The 19,098-nt window shown below is 47.5% G+C and overlaps 1 protein-coding gene across 3 annotated transcripts in view; it reads left to right on the top strand.

Moving 5' to 3' along the window:
• Positions 1-19,098, top strand: part of dnajc6 (DnaJ (Hsp40) homolog, subfamily C, member 6) — a 57,702-nt gene that overhangs the window by 23,612 nt on the left and 14,992 nt on the right. For all 3 annotated transcript variants that reach the window (XM_030373307.1, XM_030373306.1, XM_030373305.1), the window contains 3 exons: positions 16,359-16,507; positions 17,430-17,552; positions 18,735-18,868. In XM_030373307.1, coding sequence (XP_030229167.1) covers positions 16,359-16,507; positions 17,430-17,552; positions 18,735-18,868 — 406 coding nt within the window. The remainder of the gene's footprint in view (positions 1-16,358; positions 16,508-17,429; positions 17,553-18,734; positions 18,869-19,098) is intronic.

Here is a 19,098-nt window from a genome sequence, read left to right as displayed (position 1 = left end):
AAAGAGTGTAAAGATGAAGTGAAAATCGGTTATATTCATGGTTGAAGCTCTAGGTTTGGCTTTAATTGACACAGCTTGCACAAGGACAGTCTGTTGTGAAAAGTGGCTGGATAACTTTGTGCAGGGACTGGATGAGAGCGAAATACAGAAAATGATAAACATGGAGAGCGGAAAGCCTTTCAAGTTAGGCGATTGAAAAGGGTCATGATTCCAGCCAAGGTAGGTATAACAAAATGCTGTATTGAAACAGAAGTAGTGCCATGTAAAATCCCTTTACTACTAGGTAAAGCTACGCTAAAGAGAGGGTTATAGAGGGTTAGCTATTTCAGACTTTGAGAATGATACAGCAACCATTTTGAACAACTAGAGGTTACATCCTCAGGAAATAACTGTATAAACATATCAGATAAGGACTCCCCAAGTGATACATGTTAGAAAATACTGCTAGCTATTACAGAAAATATGACTGAGAAACAAAAGCACAAAGCTTTACTGAAACTTCACAAGCAATTTGGCCATGCGTCAGACTGAAGAAACTGCTGATGAATGCTGGAAATGCTGATGATGAGAACACTATTATCCTGGAAGCGATAGTTAGCAAATGTGAGGTATGTCTCAAGCACAGCAAGCCTAAGCCTATGGCTGGTGTTGGTCTGCCCATGGCTTCTCGATACAACGAGACTGTAGCAGTGGATTTACATGAACCAGGACCAAATGTGTGATACCTTCACATTATTGATAATTTCACTCGCTTCAGCGCTGGTAGCATCGTCACCTCCAAGAAGCCAAGCGTGATAGTGAAACACTCCATTCATTCCTGGATTAGTGTCCACTGTCCACCGGAGCGTGATAATGGTGGGGAGTTTAATGGGGAGCTTAATAATGCAGTTTCCCACCAGCATAGGCCGCCCCAGGGAGCGTCGGAGGAGGTGTGACAGAAAACAGAAGCGCGGCTGTCGCGTTGGACTAGCAGCGAAGCTAAAGGCTAAACGGTTCAGATCGTCACTTCCATCCATCCTGCTCGCCAATGTACGCTCTCTAAAGAACAAGCTGGACTACCTGAAGCTGGATTTATCCACCAAACGGGAAAATAGAGACTGCTATGTTCTCATTTTCACCGAGACATGGCTAAACTCATCGGTCCCGGACTTCGCCAATAGCCTGGAGGGGCTTACTAAACTCAGAGCAGACAGAAGCTGCGCTCTCACCGGTGAATCCCGAGGAGGGGGCGTGTATATGTCTACACGAAAAACAGCTTGTATACCAACGCTGCTATGATTGCAAGTCACTGCTCCACGGACATTGAGTTTATGATTATTATATGCAGACTATTCTACCTCCCCCGGGAATTCTCAACATTAATCATCACAGCAGTCTACATCCCTCCCAGTGCAAATACCAAGGAAGCCCTGTGTATTCTCTACAATTCCATCAGCAACCTGCACACCAAACATCCAGAGGGCGTTTTCATTGTGGCAGCGGACTTTAATCAGGCCAACATGGAGACCTTCCTCCCAAATTTTTACCAGTGTGTGGACTTTGATACCAGGGGGGAGAACACATTGGACCTGGTATACAGCAACATCAAAAATACATTCAGAGCAGACCCCCGCCCCTACCTTGGCTCCTCAGACCACCTCTCTTGTTGATTCCAATGCACAAGCCCCTGATCATCAGAGGTAAGCCCACACTGAAACAAGTGAAAGTGTGGCCTGAAGGAGCTATGTCGGCACTCCAGGATTGCTTTGAGAGTACCGGCTAGGGATGGGGCTCGTTAATATTTATTGATATCGATACCATTTTCGATACTCCGTAACGATCCGAGTCTTTATCGATACCACTATCAATACTTTCATATTATTTGGTGGAAATACAACGCGTTTTTAGTGATTAGAAAAATATTTAGGAAATGAATAATTGTATTTTAAATTAAATATGTAATTCTTGATAAATGTTGGAATCAGTAGTTTTAATTATATATTCTATAATAATTTGAGCACCAAACAACTTTATTAGTAATACAGAAACACAAGTAATACAGTATTACTCATGTATCTCGCCAAAAACTTGATTTCCCGTTTCTCTATGTTACATTTGAACGCATCATGATAACCTAGTCGTTTTACTGAGCCAAACTGAACACACAACGCAGCACGTCGGAAACTCTATTTACTTTATAAGATAACTAGCTTGTATGCTGCGGATTACAATATTGATTTCACAATTGGATTACTATTTTTAACGGACTAGCGTCAAAGTCTGTGGATGCGTTTACCGCTCGTACTTTAAGTGGATGATGAAGACGGGTCCATCTGTGGTGTAGGAGGAGGCAATATCATCCCACTGCACAAATGGATGTTCCCACTACACAAATGGGTGTTCTCGTGTGGTGGGGTTTCTCGTTTACGCAGACTGGAACGCCCCCTTCTTCTTCGTCTTGCTGAACTGTATTAAAATGTCAAAGTATACTACTCCGACTACTTAATCCGTAATCTGACTCCGTAACTACGGGCACCCCTTGAGCATTCATAGTTCTCCTTCGGAATGTCGGATACGCAATGCATTCGCCGCCCGATCGATCTTATATGTTGACTACAAACCAGGGGCCGTATTCACAAAGGATCTTAGGGCTAAAAGTAGGTCCTAACTGGCGAATTTAGGAGTAACTCCTAAAAATAATGGGCCTGTCACTCTTAAATTTAGGACTCCTAACTTTTTTCACTAAGAGCAATTCACAAAGTATTTTAGGACTAAAAGTAGCACCTAAGTCTAGGAGAGCTTAAAAGTCCTCAAGAGGACTCCTAACTGAGTAAGACCTATTCACAAAGAATCTTAAAATGCCTGCGAGACGAAATGTTAGGGTATTCAACTTATTGTGGAGTTAATGCGCGATGCAATCACATCCCCGACTAACAGGAATAATCCGATTAGTCCCGAAATAAAATGTTATAAAAATTATAAATTATAAAAAAATATAGGCCTATATAATTTATAAAAAATAAAAATAATTGCGCCATCAAAAGACGAGAACGTGTTCGTCAATAGGAAGAAAGTGCATTCCATCAACACGCAGGTTGTTTTTGATGCAAATTTTAACATAGCCTACTGGATGTTGTTGCAAAGTGGCCTGGATCTTCAGCTACCCATGATTCGCGCATTTTAATGGTGAGCGGTCTGAGGCAGCTTTTTGAGATGTAGGCCTACCAGTTGGGTGTCACTTGCTGGGTGACAGTGACTATCCATGCAAGACTTGGCTCTAGACACCCTACCTCAATCCACAACCGGGAGCACAGTTAAAGTGTAACATGTAAGTGATTACGCAGATTACGCTTAGTCCTATGCGTAAAACACATCGTATTGGCTCTTTGCTAGAGCACACAAACATACACGAAATGTTGTGGAGAGAGGAATTGGGCAGATGAAACGTCGGTTTCATGTCCTCCACGGCGAAATACGCCTCACCCCAGAGAGGACAAGCACAGTAATCACTGTATGTGCCATTCTACACAACCTCTGCAAGCGGAGGAACATTCCACAGCCAGACGATGATGATGATGATGATGATGATGATGATGGCGATCAACATTACAAGGAATTTGGCCGTGTGGAACCGAGTGGACAGGCATTTAGGGATCACTTTGAAAACACATTTTAGGTAAACACCTTGGAACAAATCAGTCAACACTTGGGTAGTTCGTAACATTTATTTTCTTATAGATTTTACGTATTTTTATTGTTTGCTTTCTCTCTCTCTTGAACGTGCAGGCTACAACGTCATTATCGTGGTCTGCACAAAATTGTCATCATGCGTGTATTCTGCTAACTGCACTATAACTACTTAATAGGAATTAATTTCTAGCCTAGGCTATTTCCTTGTTTTTCGGTGATTCAGTGGGCTCGTCTGAACAACCAATCACCGAACTGACCGCTTCTAAACTCGTGCACGAGAATTGACGTAATCCATAGCAACGGCGCGTCACTCTTAGTTCACTCTTTGTGATTTATCCTTAGTAAGAGTAGGTCTCAGCGGCTTTGTGAATAACTTTTAAGAAAAAACTCCTACGTAAAATGTTTTAGCGCGAGTTAGGAGCACTCCTAGCGGTAAGATAAAATGCTTTGTGAATACGGCCCCAGGCCTGCATGATAAATCGTTATAAAATCATGATCTCGATTCACCTCTGTGTGGATTTAAGTTTTAAATTACTTTGATATATGTATATTTTTTAAGCCTTCATTTACAGGTGTGTGGAGTTGGTTCAGTAGTTATAAAAGGCCAGCAATTAAAGACAATGTGCTGCTATATGTACAAAGTAAATCATTCCGTTTTTGATACTGCACTTTAATCAGTTATAAAGGAGCATATGAAATGCAACATGCTAGAGGTGCCAAAAAACTATGTTTGGTACTGCCATTTTCTTTTTTGTCATTGTTCATGGTTGCAATAAAAATTACATTTTGTGAGAAAAAAATCGTGGCGGAGAACCGTGATATCAATTCTAAGTTAAAAAATCGTGATTCCTGTTTTTCCCCAAATGTGCAGGCCTACTACAAACCATGTAAATAGTGTTGTTAATAAACGTCCAAATCTTATTTGGTACAAAGTAAATAAGGAGGACCATCCACAGCGCTTATCATCTCCGTTGCGTCAACGGATAGTTCAAAAATATTGGATGCGCACGTAAGCTACGGAGAGGGTCTCCGACAGGCTCTCCGGCAACGGAGAGGGCTATCTGTGTCTACGTACAGCACTTTACGGAGGACTATAAACCGGCCTAACTTTCACCATCAACACCGGCCCCCTTCTTCTTCGCAATGTTGTAAATATCTGTAACATTCGCTACTTCGATTTTCTAAGACAGAAGTTTCAAAATAAGATCTAGTAGTAATTATGGGTAGCATAGAACTAACGTTAGCCAAGGGAGGCTCCATGATTGCTAAATCTAATGATAGAGGTAAAATGTCCATTAAGGAAGGAAAGCATAGTATACCTTGCGACTATGCTTCGCATTATGCCTTGCGAAACCCAGTATGCCTTTAGAAACACCTCGTGATTGGTAGATGAAACGTTACCAGGAAAGCCTAATGGGCGTTCTTGTGTCATGACGGAAACGCCCAAGCCTGCAGCTGGACCCTTCTCAGAGGAGGAGGAGTCTTTCCAACTCTGAGACAGTCGAAGGTATTGCATTTGGGTTTTATTTGATGCACAATACTACTGTGCTTGGCCATTGACGTTGTGTTCCCCCCTTTACAAGAAATTATTTTTGCCCTTTTCTCCCGTTAAGCCATGGGCGTCAGTTTGGTTTGAAATGTGCTGGGGACAGAGACGCATTCGAAAGTGCATTTTCAGAAGTGCTGGGTACAATGAGGATGCACTCTTTTTTCTCTCTTTAGTGCCGGTAATGAAAGGTTCTGAAAGACGGCATACCCATGCAGCTAATTACTAAGGAATAAAATGTATACAAAATCTATCTGGCACGTTTTATGAAGAAAACGTTTCTAAATAGCATCTGACAAATTACACACTATGATCTGCTCAATGTAACCAATGTTGACAACGTGACATGTTATGGCTTAGCTAACAACATAAACAAGAGGTGCTAGGAAAGGAAATCAACTGCGTGTTTAAATAGGCTGGGACAACGCGTCGACATAATCGATGACGTTGACGCATAAATTACGTCGACGCGAAATATGCGTGTCGATTCGAAAAACCCAAAACAAAGATGGCGGTGCCGGAGCGTAGTATCAACACGAGTGGCTCCTCAGACTTTCATAAGTGCAAGACGCAACGCACTCGTTCCTCTAAAGTATGGGAATTCTTTAATGTAAAAGGAAACGATTCCGTGATATGTCGTCTTTGCAAAATGGAGATGGCTTTCCATTCTAGTACCACGGCAATGCACCAGCACCTGAAGAGGCGCCACCCGGGAGCAGCTGCAGATGACTGAGCACCGTAGAATTCTAAGAATGCATTACTTTGCACTTTTACTTTGAAATTTAAAGGCAATAAACATGTATTGCAATGTTAAGGAATTCATTCTTTTTCATTCCGATATGTAAATCAACATGTATAAATTGCTATTAGTCAATTAATGGGGAGATAATCGATAATCGAATCGAATCAGACTGAAAAAATGAATCGTTAGTGTAACGGGTTCCAAGGAATGAGCGCAGTCAGAGTTGTCATCCCTCAGCGGGAGATTGTTTTATTGTCTTTAAATCACAACTTAAACTATAACAAAGGTTATTTTCAGAGTAATCCCTTTGGTCCGTTCTGGATCACTCTGGTCCGTTCTCTCCTGGATTACCTTCCTCCTCACTACAACACAAAGCAGGCACATAAGTACCAACACTCCCTGATTGGCCTGAGTGCTGACACCTGCTCGCACTCAGGTCCAATCCCCCCAGCCAATCCGGTGCGCTCCCAACCTGCCCATACTCCCCCTGCAGGCCAGACGTCGCACGTCCCCCCACACACCCCCACCGCCCTACACAGGCCGGGGTCACATCCGGCCGCCAACTCACTCCCCCCCCCCAGAGCGGGAGAGGAAGTCCGCCACGGCCATCTGCGCCCCAGGCCTGTGCACGACCCGGAAGTTGAAGGGCTGCAACGCGAGGTACCACCGGGTGATCCTCGCGTTGACGTCCTTCATGCGGTGGAGCCACTGGAGGGGGGCGTGGTCGGAGTAGAGGGTGAACGCGCGCCCCAGCAGGTAGCAGCGGAGGGCGCCGACCGCCCACCGGATGGCGAGACACTCCTTCTCCACTGTGCTGTACCGACCCTCCCGGTCTGATAACTTCCGGCTCAGGTACAGCACCGGGCGGTCGACCCCCTCCACCTGCTGGGTCAGGACCGCGCCCAACCCCCTATCCGACGCGTCCGTCTGCAGGGAGAAAGGGAGATCAAAGTTAGGAGCGCACAGGACCGACTTTCCACAGAGGGCTGTTTTTTTATAGCCTCAAACGACACCTGGCATGGCTCCGACCACTGGACTGTATCTGGGGCTCTCTTACGGGTGAGGTCGGTCAAGGGGCTGGCCAGGTCAGGTCGGAGAAGTTCGGCACGAACTGCCGATAGTAGCCCGCCAGCCCCAGGAACCGCCTCACCTCCTTTTTGGTCCTGGGCCGAGGGGAGCGACCGCCGCAGTCTTACCGACCTGCGGCCGGACCTTCCCCCCGCCCCAGGTGGAACCCCAGATATTGAATCTCCCTCCGCCCGATCACGCACTTCTTCGGGTTGGCCGTGAGCCCCGCCCGTCTCAGCGACTGAAGGACGGCCGCCACCTGCCGCATATGCTGCTCCCACGTTCCGCTATAGATAACGACGTCATCAATGTCGGCAGCAGCATACGCGGCGTGGGGCCATAACACCCGGTCCATCAGCCGCTGAAACGTGGCCGGGGCCCCGAACAACCCGAACGGAAGCACCTTAAACTGGTAGAGACCGAGCGGAGTGGAGAAGGCTGTTTTTTCCCGGGCTGCTGGAGACAGCGGAATCTGCCAGTAGCCCTTTGTGCAGTCCAGAGTCGTGTAATAGGTGGCCATGCCAAGCCGATCCACGAGCTTGTCGATCCGAGGCATTGGGTAGGCGTCGAACTTCGACACCGCATTCACCCTACGATAGTCTACACAGAACCAAACAGACCCGTCCGGCTTCCCCACCAGCACGACGGGACTGCACCAGTCACTGTGAGACTCCTCGACCACGCCCAACTCCAACATGGTTGCCAATTCGCACCGCACCACATCTTGTTTGTGGACGGGCAGCCTGTAGGGGCGTGTCCGCACCGTTAAACCGGGCTGCGTCTCGATGTTGTGAGTAATTAGCGGGGTGCGACCGGGCAGGGGCGAAAACACGTCGGCGAACCGGAGTTGCAGACCGGCAACGTCCCGTGCCTGACTCTCTGAGAGACCCTCGCCCTGACCGACCGGGGGGGTGGGGCCTAGGCTAGGGACGTCCAGCCCGAGCTCTTCCTTCTCCGGTAACGTCGACGCAAACGCGACAGGGACCGCATCGTTCCACCTCTTTAGGAGGTTGATGTGGTAGACCTGCTTGTTTTCGCCCTTGTCCGAACGCGCTACCTCGTAATCCACGTCCCCAACCCGCCATGTGACCACAAAGGGCCCTTGCCACTTCGCAAGTAATTTGGTGCTAGAGGTGGGCAATAGTACAAGGTCCTTAGCCCCCGGAGTGAGATCCCGTAATCTAGTCCCTCTGTCGTACAGGCGTCTCTGACTCTCCTGGGCTTGGTGCAAGTGCTCACGTAACAATACCCCTAGTGAGTGAAGCTTTGCACGCAAGTCCATGACGTACTGGATTTCGTTCTTGCTGTCACTGGACCCCTCCTCCCAGTTTTTTTTAATGAGGTCCAGGACGCCCCTGGGCATGCGCCCATAAAGCAACTCAAATGGAGAAAACCCTGTGGAAGCCTGGGGCACTTCCCGCACTGCAAACAACAGAGGGTTTAGCCATTGATGCCAATTCCGAGCATCCTCGTGTACGAATTTACGGATCATAGACTTTAACGTCCGGTTAAACCTCTCAGTCAAGCCGTCCGTGGCTGGGTGATAGACGCTTGTGCGGATGGCCTTGACCTTTAACAACCCGTAAAGTTCCCTAATCGTGCGTGACATGAAATTGGTGCCCTGGTCAGTGGGAATCTCTTTCGGGATTCCCACCCGCGATATGACATGAAACAACGCCTGCGCAACACTCTTCGCGGAGATGTTGCGCAATGGAATTGCTTCCGGGTATCGGGTTGCGTAGTCGATCAGGACCAACACAAATCGATACCCTTGTGCGGAACGTTCTAATGGCCCGATAATGTCCATGCCAACGCGGTCGAAGGGGGCTTCCACCAGGGGAAGGGGCCGTAAGGGAGCCCTGGGGACGGCCGGGGGATTCACCAGCTGGCACTCGGGGCAGGATGCGCATCACCTGCGCACCTCCGCCCGAATCCCCGGCCAATAGAACCGGGCCATTATCCGGTTAAGTGTTTTATCGTACCCCAAATGGCCCGCCATTGGGTTATAATGCGCCGCATGGAAAACCATTTTCCGGCGGTTCCTGGGTTCCAGCAACTGGGTAACAACCTCCTCACTCTGGGTGTCACGACTCATCCGATAAAGCCTATCCCTAACCACTATAAAGTGTGGGTAAGTCAGCGCTGCGTCTGGCCGGACCTTGCTCCCATCAATAACCATCACCTGGTCGTAGGCTGAGCTCAGTGTGGCGTCACGAGACTGCTCGAGGGGGAAATCCTCCACCGGTGGGAACCTCGGCGCTGGGACCTCGGGTTCGGGATCCCCCGCCTCCCCCGATCCCTGAGCAGCGTCGTCCACCCCCGCCTCGGCGCAGAACACAGTACATGACTCACATGTCTCTACCGGTCGTGCCCGCACCCCCATAGTCCCCCTAACAGCCTGTGGAAACCCAGCCCAATCCAACCCAAGAATCAAGGGATGCGTGAGGCTCGAACTAACCGTCGCCTTAACACTATGCTTTTTCCCCCCCGAACGATTTTCGATAGGGACCAAAGGATACTCGTGCACATCCCCGTGTATACAGCGCACCGAAACGCTCGACGCCTCCACCAATGCCTCGGACCGCACCAGGCGCTGGTGGATCATGGTCTGCATGCAGCCCGAGTCCAACAGCGCCTGGTGCGTACCCCTCTGTATCCTCACTGGGATACGGTACGCCTCACCGGGACCGTGGGGAGGAGACGGGGCACCGATGACGCGGAAGACCTGACCCACCTCCATCATAGGGCACTCCCGCCGGAAGTGGCCAGGCCGCCCGCACCGCCAACACCCCTCCCCTGCCGCCTGAGCGCCTGTCTGTGGAGTGGGGGGGGGAGACGACTCATGTGCCCGCTCTGGAACGCCCCCCCATCTCGCCCTCGGCGCCGGGGTTGGTCTATCCCGCCGTGGGGCAGCCGCACCGGTACGTGGGCTCGGTGTCGGTGGTCGCTGGCTCGCTGGTGGTGGCTGCAGGTGGCTCTCCGCCAGGACGACTGCGGCGGAGAGACTCTCGGGTCGGTGGTATCGGACCCAGGCGGAGGTCCTAGCCGGCAGCCCCTCCACGAACCTCTCCAGGGCCACCTGCTCCACCACGTCCTCCGCCGTGTTCCGGTCTGGGACCAGCCACCTCCTTGCCTGGTCCATCAGCTGCTGGGCGAAGGCGAAGGGTCGGTCGCCCTAACGGAAGGCCAGCACCCGAAACCGCCGGCGATGTTCCTCTGGGTAGAGGCCCAGCCGGTCTCGGATGGCCCTGGTGATGGCGTCGTAGTCTCGCTGGGTCCCAGCCGGCAGACTGTGGGCCGCGAGCTGCGCCTCTCTTGTTAGGAGTGGCAGGAGACGGTGCGCCCACTCCGGGCGGGGCCACCCTGAGACCTCGGCCACCCCCTGGAAGGTCTCGATGAAGGCTTCCGCGTCGTCTCCCTCCCCTATCTTGGGGACGTGTATGTGTGTGGCGGGTCCCGCCCCTTGGGGTCCTTCGCCGCGTCCGCCGGAGGCGAGGAGCTCCCGGAGCATGGCCCGATCGGCGGCCAAGGATTGGGCCAGGTCCGTGAGCACCTCGTTTTGCGCCTGGTGGAGCTGGCCTTGTCTCTCCGCCATCTGGGCTAGGTGCCCGAGCACGTTTCCCAATGGGGACTGGTCCATTCTTCCTGCACTCGAGCCCCACATTGGGCTCCACTGTAACAGGTTCCAAGGAATGAGCTCATTCAGAGTTGTCATCCCTCAGCGGGAGATTGTTTTATTGTCTTTAAATCACAACTTCAACTATAACAAAGGTTATTTTCAGAGTAATCCCTTTGGTCCGTTCTGGATCACTCTGGTCCGTTCTCTCCTGGATTACCTTCCTCCTCCCTACAACACAAAGCAGGCACATAAGTACAAACACTCCCTGATTGGCCTGAGTGCTGACACCTGCTGGCACTCAGGTCCAATCCCCCCAGCCAATCCGGTGCGCTCCCAACCTGCCCATACTCCCCCTGCAGGCCAGTCGTCGCACGTCCCCCCACAGTTAAATTAATCGATGCATCGAAAAAATTATCTCTAGATAAATAATTTAAAAAATAATCGTTTATCCCAGCCCTAGTGTTTAAGGAAAAAAATATTTGTTGCACAGCTGAACGCTGTATCACATCATGAACTGGCTGTTCTCAATTCCCAACACGCATTCAATCAAAACTAGCCTACATCAGGCATTCTGACCAAAACTCATGCACTCCCCCCCACAATTATCCCAGAATTCAAGCAAACCAAGAATGGCCAAAAGTCACTTTGTGTCAACAAGAGACTTACTCCACCGACTATCAATTGCAAGTTAAAACAGCCGACTGTAATTTCGATAATGACCGGCGACGTTCTATACATTATCCCGCTTAATACACGGCTATGTGCCAAAACGAAAAAAGGACTTCACATGGTGTGTCTTCAGAGCCGGCGCTGGCCGTTTCGGTGCCCTAGGCGACTCGACATGGGGAGAGGTTTGTTGCATTGTCCTGCGTACTATGGTGACGGTTTCGGGCGCCCTGGCGATTGCTCCCGCGCCCCCTCCTTTCTCCGTTTGTTTCGTATATTTTAATTGACTAATTAAGGGCGCCACCAGAGGGCGTCCCCAACGCATTTGCCGCCCTAGGCAGTCGCCTAGGTTGCCTATGCCAAGCGCCGGCCCTGTGTGTCTTTTTACAATTTATTTGTTACCAGCATTCGTAGTGTTGATCAGCAGAGAAATAGTCCGCCAAAGACCTTGACGTCGCTTAGCAACCGAAGACGCTAGGGTTGAAAATTTACCGGACTACTTGAGGAGTGATACCAAAGACGTCATTATAGGCAAAAAGTCCTTTGTTTTCCTTGACAGCGGTCAATTATACTTAGCAACAGTGAATTATCAAATATAACTCACCGCCGGAAGTTGTGAAGAGCCCATGCAAGTGAACGGAGCGTTCCATGGCATTGAGAAGACCCGTGTAATAATCCATAATAATTCAACTTGATTCTTTTATTTTTTGTGGTGGGTACAAAATGAATCTTGATGAAATCTGGCGGAGACGCGTCCTCAGCGTCTCCAGCATAATCGACGCCTATGCGTTCAGTCATCCTCGTGAGCAAAGTTAACTGCCAGACTTTGCTTAAAATTTCATTCAGAAACATTGATGGACACGCTGCAGTAATTGGATTGATTGACTTGAGGGACACAACATTATGTTGGACCTAAAAAAAATTATTAAAAAAAAGAACGACGGGACTCGATAATGGAACCGGGTCCTTGATAGAACTGGGTTTAGATCCCCATCCCTTGTACTGAATGGGACATGTTTAAAGAGACAACTGACAGTGAACATATAGACGTAGAGGAGGATGCTTCAACCGTCCTGAAGTGCACAGAGGATGTCGCTGCTACCAAGACTAGGGCCAATTACATAACTAGGGCAAATGACAAACCATGGATGGGGAGGTACGAATAGCGCTGAGGGACCGTGATGTCGCCTTTAGATCTGGCGACGTTGGGGCTCTCAGAGAAGCAAGAGCCAACCTGAACCGCACCGTCAAGGCAGCAAAGCGCACCCAAGGTTAGCAGATCCATGTTTTTTTCCAGGAACCGGGTAACACCAGATCTTTATGGCAGGGCATCCAGTCTATCACGGTAACAAGACTGCCCCCTCCACCTGTCAGGACAACATCAGCTTCCTCAATGAACTGAACCAGTTCTTCGGACGGCTTGAGGAATTGAAACACCACCCCCGCAAGGAAAGCTATCCCTCACCCCGACGAGCAGGCACCCAGACTTGAAGCAGTGGATGTGCGGAGGACCCTAAGAGAAGTCAACGCACGGAAGGCAGCTGGCCCCGATAACATTCCAAGAGGGGAATGTTATCAGGGAATGTGCAGACCAGCTGGCCTTCATACTCACCAACATCTTCAACATCTCGTTGAATCAGGCTGTTGTCCCATCATGCTTCAAGGCTGCCAGCATCATATCAGTGCCATAGAAATCCAACATCAATAATCTGACTGACCTCTGTCCCGTAGCACTGACTTCCATCATAATGAAGTGCTTCGAGAGGGTGGTGAAGAACCATATCACCTCCAAACTCCCACCATCACTAGACCCATTCCAGTTAGCGTACCAGCCGAACCGCTCCACAGAGGATGCCATCTCCTCGTCCTTCCACCTGAGCCTGGAACGCCTGGAGGATGAAAACACCCACGTGCGGATGCTGTTTCTGGACTTGAGCTCAGCGTTCAACATGATCATCCCTCAGCATCTGGTGTGAAAACTGGGTCACTTGGGCCTCTGCACCCCCCTATGCAACTGGCTACTGGACCTGTACAAAACCCAGTCTGTACAGGTGAACAATAACAGCTCAAGCGTCATCTCCCTGAATACCGGTTCCCCCCAGGGCTGTGTTCTCATCCCCCTGCTGTTCACCCTGATGACCAACGACTGTCACCCCAAATTCGGCACCAACCACATTTTGAAGTTTGCGGGCAACACAACTGTCGTGGGCCTCATCTAGGACTACAACAATCTAGCCTACAGGGACAAGGTGAAACACATGGTGGACTAGTGTAAAGTCAATAACCTGATCCTCAATGTTGACAAGACAAAGGAGATCATTGTTGACTTCAGGAAATCTCGGCCCAGTCATACTCCTAATCAATGACACTGCAGTGGAGGTCGTCAGTAGCACCAAGTTCCTGGGGGTGCAAATCACAGACAATACAATAAATAATGCTTCATCCATGGACTGTAACACCCCCAAACCTCCATGGGATCCACACTGGACTATAAAATGCTGCTACCTCTGAGTGCAATATCACTATGTCACTATATGTTGATAATATATTTCTTATTTACTGCAATTTGATTTCTTATGTTTTTCCTCAGAAAGTTATCGTTTGATTTTGCTTATTACACTATGATTCTTTTATCATTGCACTATTTTTTTTTTTTTGTAATTGTAACCTTTTCAAATCGTACCAACACTTTATATTCTGTGAATTCTGAATACATTATACATTTAAGTGTCCACTCCACCGTGAGCCAAGGTAACGAAATTTTGTGTGCACTGATGGTGTGTTTATTGAATTACAATAAAGAAAGTCTTAGCCAAACTGCATTGGAAGGCCCTACTATCAGTGCATAGGTGGGACAACGTATAACAGCATTACACAATGCAAGTAAAGCATTCACTGAGCTAGAGAGAGTTCTCAGAGAGAATAAGGAGAGATCTGAGAAAGCAACTCCGTTCAGACGATGAGAAATATGAAACCAGGGACAAAGTCTATTACAAGAGGACAGACTGTGTTGAATGGAAAGGCCCTGGAGTCGTGATAGGACATGATGGAGTTGTGATATTTGTACGTCATGGTGGGACCTATGTCAGGGTTTACCAATCAAGGCTAAGGAAGGCTAATGCTGACTCCAGTGAAGTAGCTGTGGCTGAAAATCCACAGCAACTTGCAAAAAATGTCCTAGGTGGAAATACTGATGCACCTGCTATTGATAGTGATATGGACATTGACAATGTTGCTTACATTGTGGGTGACCATCATCAGGATGATCAAAAGCCACTTGACATAAGAGTATGAGGCTCCATAGTACAAAAAACAGGAAAAATAATAAAAGAGAAACTGGTGTTTCGCATACAGCTAAAGTGACGGGGCAAGCTGGAAAGGCTAAAGCAATCTCACAATCTCAATTTACAATACTCAGATCCGTTGAGATCGCAGGTAACATGAGGTCAGCTGATCTTACTCAGGTGGAGGATCTTCAGGTTGAGCCTCTGGACAATGTTGAAGTACGCTCTGACGTGCTAAAATGATGTGCCACAGAAGATGTCTCATTTTGGCCACATATCACAACTGGATCCTGCTGTTTTCTACTGGCTTGATGACCACTGTAGTGTAACTGGTATCCTTGCTTGTCATTTGGATGACTTCTTGGGAGGCTAACCTTTTTGCCACTACAGACATTCCCATCAAATAGACTTTTCAAGTGGGACGCATGACGTGCCTCTGTTGAAGGAGTGGAGATGCAACAAGGCATAAACATAAATAATCTTCAGCCCGTTCTCAAGGACTCGAGAGCTTTTGAGCGTGATTCTCCTTTCACAGACTGCGAGACTGACAAGCTGAGATCAAAGATAGGTCAGCTGCTATGGGTGGATATCATGTTTGATACTTGCATTCTTGCATCCACCCTAAAACATGGTACTGTGCTAACTATGGATGAAGCAAATAAAGTTGTAAAGAAACTAAAGACAGAACATGTCACCCAGAAATTTGGGAACACAAGGAGGACATATCATTGTATTGATGGGCAAGGAAGGGATATTCTCACCTGTCTGCTGGCAATCGAAGAGGATCAGGAGAGTGGTTCGGAGTACACTGACAGGAGGAACACTGCTCTTGCTGATGGGAATGACCATGCCATATTTCTGTATTCCCTCTACTCTGAACTCACCACAGGAAATGTCACACAGGGCATCATGCAGGTGATATGTTTCACAGACAACTACTCTCTTGTGGATGCCAACTAGTCCACCAAATCTGTGACAGAGAAAGTACTAGGGCTGAAACTAAGAATTATTTTAATAGTCAATTTATCGAACAATATATTTTTTCGATGAATCTATTAATATTTATTCTAGAAAATGTCATCTATAATAGCAAATACCTTCACAGGTTACAAGAGTCCAAAGTGATGTGCTATATATGCTTGCTTTATCCAACAAGCAGCCAAGAAAACTAAAGATTGTTGAATCAACTCCTTCTGAGGCAATAAGCAGCAAATGTTATCATGCTTTATGAAAACTTAATGTAAATCATTCATTAATTTCACATATGTTTCTCACAGCTAGATTACAGAATTGATGTGGGAACTGTTATATATATATAATCAATAAGTACAATACAAGAGCGACATGTTGGATGATAACGGCTCCAATTATATTCTGAGGAATGGTACGCATACATTTAAGCATGTTAGGTAAACCCCTCTTTAAGCAGGGACACTGAGCAGTCGAAACAGCTGCCGCGATTCAAGGAAAAACAAAGAGCAAGAGCTAGGGTTGTGGTAATCAATGTTAAAACCCACATGTATTTTACAAAGAATTTTACAGCGTTTAACAACTTTAAAAATCATAGTAAAAAATTATCAAAATGTTCACTAACACATCGTTCGACCCAAATAGTAACATTTAAAGATGTTGGTGTTTTCTTGCGCTGTGAAAATAAACACAAATGATCAAATGCTTTTGTCTATGTTTTAAGGGGTGTGATGTAATTCATGATTCAACTATTTCCGATAATACATTTCTACATATCTTGTTTTCCTGCTTTAGTGATGACCTACCCAGCCGAGTCGGCACAAATTGGCTATCAGAACCACGTGGAAGACATCCGCTCCTTCTTAGACAGTCGCCATGCCGACCACTACACAGTCTTCAACTTATCACAGCGTAACTACCGTGGAGCCAAGTTCTCCAACCGGGTGAGTGAGATGGGACCGGGCCGAGGTACGGAGCTATACTTTCTTGACGCAGGCGTGCAGCAGATTCTTCTGAATAGTAGGAACGTTGAAATGGATAGTGGGACTATTTCCGATATTCCGATTTTTTGTATCCGATATACTGTATATATACCGTGTAATGTGTGTAAAAACAACAAAGGTTAATCTGAAACAATGGATCAGTGTTGAACAACAATGCCACATGTATGCGTCACCGTGTTTCCTTCATGAACCACACAATGCACGATGCAGCATCATTTGACCTCCTCTGCCCGCTCATCAAACCACTGCTGCCTCACAAGGCTGGACAGCAGCTGTCACTCTGACGGTCGGTCATGAGGGTGTGAGGAGCGCAGTAGAAAATCTGTCGCCCTGTGGGGTGTCAAGAGTTCCTATCAACCATCGCGTTGAAGCTTCATGATGAAGTACAGCATTAGGGTCAGGACCACAGGTAGTTATCTAAGATCCATGATCTGCGTATCTCCGAACATGTTGCTGTGGGAAGGACCTACAGGCCAAGGTGGCAGCAGATATAGGCCAGATGGCGTGTTCTGGTGTTCAGTGAGGTCCACACCGCCCCCCCCTGTCTGAGTTAGTGTTATGAGCTAGCGCATGAGTCATCCTGCTAACAACAGCCAACCCTCCAACCTCACCCATCCACTCCTCCCTTTCCTTCTTTTATTCCCTTCCTCTGTTTGGATCTTTCTACTTTCCTTTCTTCCTCGCTTCCTTCCTTGGCGTTGTGCTCTTGCCCTCTCATTTGTTCCGTTGACTTCTCCCCTTCCCCCTCCCCTCTCTGTAACCTTTGTGTTTTGTCTAACTTCTTCTCTCTTTTCTCCATTCCTTCCGCCCTCCTCCTTGCTTTTTTATTACGTTCCTCTCTCCCTCCTCTCTCCCTCCCCAGGTTTCAGAGTGCAACTGGCCTTCCAGGCAGGCACCAAGCCTACACAACCTGTTTGCTGTGTGTAAAAACATGCACAACTGGCTCAAGCAGAACCCCAAGAACGTGTGTGTCATCACCTGCTCGGTAAGACGTGAACGCCTCCCAGCAACACTCCCTTCCCCTCCCCGCCCAACAGAGTACTTACACTAATGATAATTTAAGATTCACAAATTAAAAGTCCAGCTTGCCATCTACTTTCGACCATGTGCTTTTTGCAGCAGATTCACAAGGTTGACTTAAAGACAAACTACAAAAGACGTTAATTTTAACTGAAATTTTTAACCTAATTTTAACCTGAAATTTGAAAGTTTGTGGGTTTGTTCCCAAAATGGAAACACATGTTGGAGTTCTCCAGATGTTACCGTTCCCTCTGATTCAGCCTAATGCTCCTTTGTGGCTGCTTGTCTCTGGATCTACTGGGTCAACAGCCAGGCTGAAACTGAAGCAACTTGTGTGTTGGGGAAAGATAAAACGTACATGTTTATGTAAAAATACTGAGAAAAAAATGAATATATATCTATTAATATTTAATCTTTAATATATACAGTATGTATAGTAGTAGGTAGAATAGCAGAATCTGTAAAGTATTTAAATTAAGGCCTGTTATTTTTCTGTATGCCTCTTGTATATCTACCCTCGACTGTTTTTCTAACCATGCAGGAGTGTACTCTTTCAAGGGACGGTGTGTTTTTGCCAAACGGTTGTGGTTTACCACAAAAAAATGTCCTGATGGAAGTTGTTGCAGACATTTTTCTCTCTCCCAGGAACTCTGGATACACCTTTAATCCAGTTTATTTATATGGGTGGATTTGGAGGAAAAAATAGAACAAACATATGCACCATTCTGTTTAGTTGCAGCAGGATAAAAGTCATTAACAGAGATCTTTACGGACTTTGTACCCGCTTTAAACCATGAGCATAGGATTGAGGGCCTTAAAGGCCAAATCATGCTTGTGCTGGGGAGGCGCATAATAATATTTGGGAATTTTTTATCCCGAAATAGGTATAGAATAGAATCCTACACGAACGAAGCGAGCGAAAGATACAGCCCTGTTTCATTGGAGCTCAATGTACCTTGCTCTGTTTAAACAATATGAATGTATTTATTTTTGGGTTTCTCTACAAACATGAAGTGAAATTCGTGCTCTTGTGTGTTTTGAGCTGCATTATTACTAGATCTGTGACACATATATTTGTGTATTTGTAGTGTTATGGATGAGGTGAACTCCAGGCGCTCCAACTATCTCTCTTTCTCCTGGTGTGTAGGACGGTCACGCCCCCTCCGGCGTGCTGGTGGGTGCCATGTTCTGCTTCTGTCACCTCTTCGCTAACCCGGTGCCCGCCATGCAGCTCCTCAGCGCCAAGAGGCCAGGCTCTGGACTCTGGCCATCCCACCGCAGGTCAGAACCATCCCGTAACCCCCTTGCCGTCTCAGTGTGTGTGTGTGTGTGTGTGTGTGTGTGTGTGTGTGTGTGTGTGTGTGTGTGTGTGTGTGTGTGTGTGTGTGTTTATGTGTGGAGGGGGTAGGGTTGTATGCATGGCTGGTGAGAGAGAGACATACAAGACAAGAACACATAAGAGAGAGTTATCATGATAGTTATCTTTCCATACTTTCTGATAGACTTGGATA

This window comes from Gadus morhua, chromosome 12 (assembly GCF_902167405.1).
Source record: "Gadus morhua chromosome 12, gadMor3.0, whole genome shotgun sequence".
NCBI classification, from domain to species: domain Eukaryota; kingdom Metazoa; phylum Chordata; class Actinopteri; order Gadiformes; family Gadidae; genus Gadus; species Gadus morhua.
Note: the sequence above shows the minus strand (reverse complement) of the source record. Positions and strands in the feature narration are given on the sequence as shown.